The sequence below is a fragment of the Dasypus novemcinctus genome, chromosome 22, assembly GCF_030445035.2.
Source record: "Dasypus novemcinctus isolate mDasNov1 chromosome 22, mDasNov1.1.hap2, whole genome shotgun sequence".
Lineage (NCBI taxonomy): Eukaryota > Metazoa > Chordata > Mammalia > Cingulata > Dasypodidae > Dasypus > Dasypus novemcinctus.
In genome coordinates, this window is record NC_080694.1 from 71,101,304 (window position 1) to 71,111,493 (window position 10,190).

The window sequence follows — 10,190 nt, forward strand, 5'->3', positions numbered from 1 at the left end:
TTGATTACAGTTTCTGTAAATTGAGAGTCCCTACTCCTTGATTGATTAGCAGGAATTCCCCAGGTGGGGAAGTCTAATAATTCGTAGCTACTGTGAGAGCAGTAGTCCTACGGGAAAGCAAACCATCTATCCATCCAGGAAACAGACATATAACAACAAGGACACATTCATATTTCATTAAAATATGTAACTGTTTAGTCTATTTGGAAATGTTTATATGGATCCTGTTAGTGGAGGCAACTGACCCTGTCCCACCTTTGCACTCTTACCAGAGTTGTGTTAAATGACAGGTAGAACATGATTTATACATTTGTCTTGCTTCTTTTTAAATTTTCTTTCTGATGAAAATGAAGTTCTGACCCATAGCTGACTGCATACACTTTCAGAAAAGCAGCAAACTAAAACAATATAGCTGATAAGGAAATATGGTTGTTTCTGTGACATGTGACATATTTTTTAAAGAATAAGTAAAATTGTGAACAGTAATATTATTTTGTTGTCTAATATCATGCAGATAAATACCAGGATATCATATGGACAGTGCAAACTTTTAAAAATCTTTAGGAATTTTATGCCATCTCCAATGTTTATGTTAATAACTTTTCACCTTTACAAATTCAACAAAATGAGCATTAGAAAATCCCTTTTAATTTTTATAATATTCTCCAGGTAGCTCATAGCATACCAAATGAATTTAACTATTCCTGGCACTTTTATTTGTACAAGGTCAAAGAACAAATCCTTTGCAACAAATTGAAATTCAAAAGACAGCTTTTGGTTTGCTTTTTAAAAAATTAAATTTGTCCCTCTTTCAAAATAGATAAATAGATCACAAAAAATGTTACATTAAAAAATATGAGTTTCTCATATACCCCACACTCTACCTCCCTCAATTCTCTCACTTCACCAACTTCTTTAATCATTGTGGCACATCAATCTTTTTTTTTGATGAATACATTTTGGAGCACTGCTGCACCATGTAGGTTATAGTTTACATTGTAGTTTATACTCTCTCCCAGTCCATTCATTGGGTTATGGCAGGATATATGTCTTGCATCTGTCTCTGCAATATCATTCAGAAAAATCCAAGTCCCGAAAGTTTCCCCGTATCATACCACTTCTTCCCTATCCCTGTTCTTGCAAAGGCAAAATGCCAAAAGTTGCCAGATTTGAACATTATGTGAAATAGGGAAATGGGTTACTGTGAAAGAAATATTTGGTTCCTATTTAACCAAAGTGATAATAAAAGAGTAAATAAGACAATATGATTGTGAGAAAATTATTAGTTCTTTTAAGTGAGAAAATTTTTCTCTTGAAAATTAAAGGATATGATTAATATAAACATCAAGGAGCATATTACTCTGAGATGACTTAGAATCTTTGCCATTTAGACAGAATACTCAGATGATAGGAAAACATTTTATAACCTCTCACAGAAAACAGACCAAAAAATTTAATGTTTTAAAACAGAGAAAAAATTCTAATTTTGTGTGAATATACTGTTTGACATGAAGGCTCTTAAAATTTTATAAATAAGCTTATTTATAGCTTTATAAATATATTTATAGCTTTATAAATATTTATGGCTTTATAAATAAGCTCAAAAATGAATGTGATATCAATGTTGCCACCTTCCTTTGTGGTATAAATGTTTACTCTTAAGGATTTCTCAAGAGTTAATGAATTTGAGATCCTCTCTCTTCTTTTACCCTTGATATCACCGTTCATTTCCTTCTTTTCATTTCCTCTTTCTCAGCTTCTATAGTTCAGTTCTTTGGTCCTCAGCACTTGTGTTTAACTCCATACATGTGTACACAGTAAAGAGCAGGTTTACACACGTATGTACAAAAAACAGAAATTAATTAACAAAAAATTTGTAATTTATATTTTTGAAATGAAACTTTTAAGGAGCTATTAAAACAGTATTCCCAGCTTTAATAGCATATATGATAGAAAATAGGCTTTGCAAAGTTCACTATGAGTAGAACAGAATGACGTTCTCACTGCCTGGAATTTTAATGCCTTCAATTATGGAAGCCTTTCCAGCAAGACTGCACTTGTTTGTATTATTCACAAAGGGGTCTGCAATTGATGACATTCATGTGGAGATGGAAACTCAAGTCTCTGTAGTTCTTTGTCTAGAGACCGGTTACGGGGGAGAAGAACTCCAGAGACGTGTTCTGAGTAAACAAGCTGAACAATCTACCATCTCAAGGTAGATTGAGCCAAGAAATGGCAGGAGAGAGTTTGTACTAACATGGGTTCTTCCACTGCCTGTCATCAAACTGTGTCCTTAATTGAATTTTATACCAAAGCTACCAATAACTTCTTCAGATAACTGTCACTCTTCCTGGAGGGCAGGATTTTAAGTTATCATGTAACAAAGAAAATGGAAATTTTGCTTAAAGAGTTGAGAAAATCTAGATTTCGGCTCCTATTTCCAGTAAACTGAAGTAGCTTTTCCTATGTAAACCAACATTTTACTGTATTCATATTCATAGAGAATTGACAACTTTTTCACCTTTGAAGACATAAATACCTTTATCCTCATTTTGATTAACAAGAAAATTAAAGAGGAGGGAGAATTTTGGCATGGGTCTCCTTCAAAAATATTGGTTATTTTCTGGCCACAGGAATCCATGTGACAAAGAACTGTACCATGTAAAATTAATCCAGTAAAATGTGGGCACCAGTGGTCTCTCTTCAGTCCACACCCAATCCTTCAACAGCACAGTTCTTTTGCCCCTTTTCTGTACAGTAAAGGAAATTGTGCCCACTAAGTTTTATGTCAATTCTGGTGCATACAACCTCCAGGGATTTTATTTTACTGCCAGAATACTTAGACAAAAGTAACACGACCAGAAGTGTCTGTTTCTTTTATTATTATCATTTCAGAAGAGACTTATCCTCCACACTGAACACTTAATAGTCAATTTGGCAAATTTCAGAATTTCAGAATTACCACCAATGTGAAAGAAAATAAGTCACATATTCTCTTTAAACTATACTGTGCAAAAATTGCCTAAGACCAGGCCTCATATTCACACAAGAAAATTTTGTTTTTCTTTTTCAGGTAGGATTTGAAGGAATTAAGAGATTCCCATTGAAATTATTTTTGTTTTGTTTTTGTTCTTTTTTTTTCCACCTTTTTATCTTTGTAAGAAGTTGTTTAGACTTGATTCAAATGAGATCAACATGTTTAGGTCATTTTGGGAACCCCACAATTGAATATTCAGAAGAACAATTTTCATAACATATTTTTTAATTAAAAAAATTGACAGAAATATGTCATTTATATGTGAACAAACATAACTAGAAGAAAAATATAGGAAAAGTTGTAAAGTGCCAAAACAAACATGGGAACATCATATAGGATTCCCATACCTCTTTGCATTGTTGTGAAGTGTTTGTTACAAACTATGAAAGAGCATTGTCAAAATATTACTAGTATCTATAGAGAGTATCTTACATTTGGTGTGTTCTCCACCAAACCACTTAATTATAAACACCTTGTATTAGTATTATATACTTGTTTATGTTCATAAGAGAATGTTCTCTCTTTGTTCTCTTAACCGCAGTCTATCTTCCATCTTAGGATTCCTGTGTTATACAGTCCCAAGCTTTGTACAATCCATTCAACATGTACACTCAGTGGCTCTCATTTTCATCACAGAGTTGTACTGTTAGTATCTTCAGTCAATTTTGCATAACACATTAAAGATTAAGAAATCTTTTCAAATTAATAGACTAAACTATAGTTATAAATTCTATAAAATATACTTTATGAAAAGACAATGGCTTGAATTAGGTGACTGAATTCATGGACTCATTATAAAATCATCATAAAGTAAGTTGAGCATGGGTGCCACTGAGGGAAATAGCTTACTAATTGGAGATCGTGAATTAGATTCTAGAGAACAGTATTTATACTGTTCATCAACAACTCAATTAGGGAGAGAGCAGCAGTTTTTCTTACTGTTACCAGGTCTATCTAGAGTTGTTCTCTGCTCCATAGAAAAACTAATAACTTTATTTTAAATATACTTGTATTTAACTCTCCTGTTCAAGCATTTCTAACTATTAATATAATGACTGTATCTCTGAGTTATGTACCCTCTCTCATTCTCTTGCTCACTTGATGTATCTTTCAATTAATGTATTATTTCTCTTATATAACTATCACATATCTACTTGTATGGTGATATATTTTTTCAACTTATTTGCTTTCCACAGCATACACATTGAAGGACTATTATTTTAAAGATATTTAGACTAAATAAATGTTTCATTAAAATATAGGGGATTCCCATATGCCCCACTCCCTTCCTCTCCAATATTTTCCCACATTAACAACATCATTCATCAGTATGGTGCATTTGTTGTAATTGATGAACAACTTTTGGAGCATTGCCACCAAGTGTGGATTATAGCTTACATTTTGATTTATACTATCTCCCACACATTTTTGTAAGTTTTGACAAGATATATAATGGTCTGTATCTGTCATTGCACTATCATTCAGGACAATTACCAAGTCCTGAAAATGACCCCACATTATACCTATTTTTCCCTCTCCATACCATCAGAACATTCAGTAGCCACTGCTTTCACATCAATGATAAAAGTTCTTCAATGCTAAAATCACAATAAATCTATACAAGAATAACAGTAAGTCTACTCTAGCCCATTGTTCATTGCCCAGTCCTGAGGATTCTGGGATGGTGATGCCCAGTCTGCATCAAATTGAGAGGGGGCTTAGATTCCTTGTAGCAGATAGATGGTACTATCTGGCTTGCAGTAACAGACTCTCTCTGTTCTTTGAAATGGTTGCTGTTCAACATCATCTCCTTCTTAGTTGTCCTAGATGGGTCCAATATATTGGAGATTAGGTAGACAATTCAGTTGGAAAACTGAGTCCAACTCTGTCACACAGGGGAAAAAAATTCCAAAGTAGGGCCCATAAGCAGGGCACCAAACATCTGATCTCTCTGCCCTGACTTTGGTGTCTGGATGTCCCCAGAGCCCTCATGTGCCCCATTATTTGAAGCAATGTTTACTGTGGCAATCAATGCTGATTCTGCTGAAAAGTGCTTAATCATAAACTCTGGAATGACCTCCCAACTCACTTTGAAGTCTCTTAGCCATATAAACGCATTTGTCTTTACCCTTTCCCTTTTGGTCTACATCTTTTTCCAGTTACATTGCTAGTTGGGGCTTAGGTGTGATCCCTCAGTACCAGGGAGGCTAATCTCTGGGAGTCATGTCCCATACTGGGGGATGGTAATCCACTTTTATGCTGAGTTTGATTTAGGGAAATTTGAAGGCCAATTTAGATCTTTTCAGAGTTTTGGGTATATGCCTGGAACATATTTTGTTACATGATTCTAACATTTATTCTCTGATCATGTACCTTTTCTCAATGAATACGTGTTTTCAGGACCTAAGTATTTGCCTCCTTTTCTACATAACAAATATCCATATCATATAGTTTTTGCATTAGTTTATCTCTATTGTCTCTCTATTATTCCAGTCTCCAAATGTTCAATCTTGAACCAGTTTGTTATTTTTCAATTGGTGATGGTATGTAATTTCCTCCCTACAAGGATAAAATAGGAATGACCTAGAAATGTGACTCAAAATGAAGAAATAATGAAAGGACAAAATTTATTAATCCAGCAAGTTCCATCCTTCTGGGCTCTTCTGACCAGCCCAGCTGTAGATGATTCTCCTTCTGGTCATCACTGTCATTTACATTCTGACTGTGATGGGGAACACAGCCATCATGTTGGTCTCGCATGCCCATGTACTTCTTCCCCTCCAATCTCTCCTTCCTGGACCTCTGATACATGAAGAGTATTGTCCCACTGATGCTTTGGAAGCTCAAGGGCCCTGAGAAGACCATTAGCTACTCTGGTTGTGTGATCCAAGTGAACGTTCCTTTGGGGCTGAGCTCCAGGAATGTGTCTCCTGACTGTGATGGCATGACTGCTTGAACGCCATCTGCTGGCCCCACCTCTACAGTGTAACCATGCATCCAAAGCTTTTTTAGCAACAGTGTTTGTACTTTAACTACCTGCTTGATATCCTTTATTGTCTCTAGTCACCATTTACCTTACAAAATTCAAATGGTATCATCATAATAATATAAAAGATTAGCTGAGGTGCAGTGTCTATTTCAGCTGAGGTCTCAAAGATCCAGTAGGTACCTGAGAAGCATATCCAGATTCTAAATGAGGTGGTCATTCTTAACCAATATTTAAAAAGTAGTGGGCTGACAACTCCCTTTGTGCATATATCAGAAATAATCAATCCTATCAGAAATGTGGACTATGCCATAGGAATAAAATTTGGAAAAATCTCCATGGCTTAAATGAGCATATATTTATTTCATTTTCACTATATGTCTATTAAGTCCAAGTAGGGACTATGAAAGAGTTGTTGGATTTTCTTTAGGCTCCCTTTGTTCCATGCATTAGTTAATTGGCCCATGGAAAATGACTTTGAAATGCAGAGAAGAAGAGATACACACTTGGATTACCAGCACACATTGTGGGAAATATAACATCTAAGCAGGTATTTATGTAGATCTGTTGTAAAGTGCATGAGGCTAAGAAAAAGGAAAAAAAAATCAGAAACTGATAGGCTTCTACTTATTACTTAAACATATAATGAAGGGGGAGAGCATGTTGTGGAAGATGCGAGATCAATTAATCATGTTGATGGAGAAGCTGGAATTCCATGCTATGTTCTTTAGACTGCATCCTGGAAACACTGAAATCCCTTAATATCAGAATTGCATAGATACTTTTGAAATCTAATTCTTGAGTAATAACCAGTCAACAAGGAAAACAAACAAGAGATGAAAGGAAGAGTTTGGAACTTTAGAACTTAGGTCAGCGGTACAAACACCAAAAACCTCATTGACTTAAAGGCAAATCATATGATACCCTGAGTCAGCTGTGAAGGACGATGGTAAATAGACAGCACATTACATAGTGAAGGATATTCATGGTCCCTCAATTGAATTTAGCTTTGCAAACAAGAGTGCCCATGAACCCATTCCTGTCTAAGGGTCACAAGTTTGCAAAGTACATTAGAACTAAGATAGAGCATCTAAATTAGTGATCTATGATTGAGGTGGAGAGAATGGGTGGGGCATGCTATTGATTTGACATTTATATTCATATGTGAATATGAACTCATTTGTAAGGTAGACACAAATATATGGAGGGCACACATTTAGAGCTTTGTGAAGGAAAGTGGATAGTTGGGTATATTTGAAGGTTACTAGGAGAAACTTGGAAGTGTTTAAAGATATAGACGGGAATTTATCACATGGGTACGTTCTTTTGAACTATGGTGAGAATTGGAGCCACTTAAATGAATAGAAGTAGAACAATTATTGGGTGGTTGCTGACATAGAACACTCAGGTACTTAAATGTTGCCCTACATAACTATCAGTTCCTAACAGAATTGCGCTTTAAGCTCACGCACTCTGACTCAAAGAGCTGCCAGCCAGAACCAGTGCTTTAGAGCAAAGATTCCAGGTCAAACTGACCTTTTTGAAACTCAGTGTGAAGCTGAGAAGAGGGATTTTGGCTGGTGTCAGTGTTCCCAGGAAAATAAAAAAGAAAATAAATTAATACAGACCAACAAAGCACAAACAATAAATGATGGAGGAAGAATGAAGAATTTGGAGACTCCAAGACACAATTCTGTTTTTGAGAAGTATCTTAGTAATTGTTGACATAGATTTGGCATATACCACTGCCAAACGGTTTTTAAGCACTATGTATGAATTATTTTATTTAATAGTCACCAAAAATTATGACATTCTTGAACTTAGGAAATATAGGTTAGATAAAAAAAGAGGGCTATTCACAAATTGTGAATAGAAGAGCAAAATTTCAAACCCACGTAGTCTGGTTCCAGAAACCATGTGTTATCTACCAAATAAAGTCCAAGAAAGGACATAGAGTGACAGGATTTAATACAAGGTATTTCAGAGTAAGCCTTTGGTAAGGCTGAACTTAGATAATATGATTGTTTACTCATATAAACACACACACACATATATATATAATTTTCTTCAAGAACATTTCAAGTAGATTAATTTCTCGGATTAATTACTACAAACCCTCCTTACACATATTTTCAAGTTATGTTTTGTTTATACTATTCTTGAAAGAACTGGGATAATGTGTATAAAAAGGTTTTAAATAATATTATATCCGGAATGTTTTTTAAAGGAAATCCTACAGTAATTTTCTCACACTAATACATATTTTTTCTGTAAATTCTTCAAAATTTAAGCACTGTTTTAAATCCGGAACTATGTATGTAGGCATGGGAGTTGTGTGAAAAGATTTGTTATACACAAACACACACACTCTCAAAAGAAGTTCCATGAGCTACACAACTTGAATTTGTATGTTTTTCATTATTCAGCTTATTTTAGCCTTATCTATGTATATACAGTCAGAGAGCTAAATGACATGCATGTCATATACTTGGGAGTAGATATTTCACATCATGTCTTTTAAGTACATTTCCAGAAGAGAATTCCCTGGTTCCTGACTTTTCCTTAGGAATTTCGCATTCTGCTCAGCAACCTCTTCAGGGCTCCTTTGACATCCTTGTTCCTCAGAGTATATATGAGGGGGTTGAGGGTGGGAGTCACAACTGTGTAGAAGAGGGTGATGAATTTGCCCTGGCTGTGGCCATAGGATCGCTTGGGTTGAATGTAGATGGCTGAGCTGGGCCCAAAGAAGAGGGACACCACGATTAGATGGGAACTGCAGGTGCCTAGGACCTTGCGCCAACCTTCGGCTGAATTAATTTTTACCACTGCTTGAACAATAAGTCCATAAGAGATGGATATCAAGGCCATAGGAAGAAGAAGCATAACTAGGGTGGCCATAAAGAGCTGGACTTCATTGGCGTGGATGTCAACACATGCCAGCTTGACCATTGCGGGCACCTCACAGAAGAAGTGGTCGAGATGGTGATGCCCACATCGGGGAAGCCGAAGGGTGATGGTACTCTGGATAAGAGTGTTTCCCACCCCACTGAGCCATGCTATTCCTGCTAAGGCCTTGCAAATCGAAGGGTGCATGATGGCAGTGTAGTTGAGAGGTCTGCACACCGCCACATAGCGGTCAAATGCCATGACTGTAAGGAGAACACAGTAAGTGGTGCCCAGCAATAGTGTCACATAGAGCTGAATGACACAGCCAGCATATGTGATGGTCTTGGCTGGCCCCTTCAGATTCCACAATAGCTGGGGGACAATGCTGGTAGTTAAGCTTATGTCAAGAAAGGAGAGATTTGTGAGGAAGAAATACATAGGCGTGTGGAGTTTGGAGTCCAGACAGCAGACCAGGATGATGGCTGAGTTGCCAACAAGCATCAGGATATAGGGTATCAAGACTACCACCAACAGGACTACCTCCAGTTCCGGCTGGTCTGAGAATCCAAGCAAAATAAAATCTCCCCAGGATGTCAAATTGATTTTCTCCATTGGCTTAGTATGGGGGGGGAAAAAGGGTCATTTGGGTATTCTAGTTAGGAAAATATCCTTATTTGAAGTATAAATAAATAATATTTAAAGTAAAACTCTAGATGAGTTTTTTATTGGGTCTTCATAGAGAGAAAAAAATTAGTTAATTATTAAAAGGTGTCCTTAAAGAAGGCACTGTTTTGTCTCAACTTTTTATGTCTCAATAAGTGTTTAACCCATCTTTCTTCATGTATAAGACCATTCTCTCTTCCATTTCCTGATAAATATTTTTGAAAGTAGTCTACTTAAAGTACCAGAGAAAACCTCTCAGTTTTATCATTTATGAAATACTATTAGGGGGAGAGTTAAGAGGACATGAATAGTGAGACTATCAAATACTAAATACATGGAAAATGGTCATTGTCCTTTATTAAAGAAATAAGAGCACAGAAATAAGGAGTGAATTGAGTTCTGGATCAGAAAGATAACTGGAATGTATTTCATGACTTCTTTATCTCTTAGTAAAGGTCAGTTGCATTACTTGCCTTATTTATCTGGTTAGAGTGTGATGTAGTTTTAGCGTAGAGTGAGAGCTAGTCTAATATATTATATACTATTATATATTTTAATAGTCTAAGACTATTAAAGTCTTTAATAGTCTTTAGCTACTGGTTTATGAGTGTGTACATG

At 35.8% G+C, this 10,190-nt stretch overlaps 1 protein-coding gene across 1 annotated transcript; it reads right to left on the bottom strand.

Annotated features, from left to right (window-relative positions):
- Positions 1 to 8,585: 8,585 nt before the first annotated feature.
- On the bottom strand, positions 8,586 to 9,521 carry LOC101431640 (olfactory receptor 2G3-like). The gene has a single exon (XM_004472104.2). The coding sequence runs from the start codon at positions 9,519 to 9,521 to the stop codon at positions 8,586 to 8,588; it is 936 nt and encodes a 311-aa protein (XP_004472161.2).
- Between the last annotated feature and the right edge of the window lie 669 nt (positions 9,522 to 10,190).

Bases quoted from the DNA above. Each gene is read 5' to 3' on its own strand.
- LOC101431640 (XM_004472104.2), bottom strand. From the start codon at position 9,521: ATGGAGAAAATCAATTTGACATCCTGGGGAGATTTTATTTTGCTTGGA.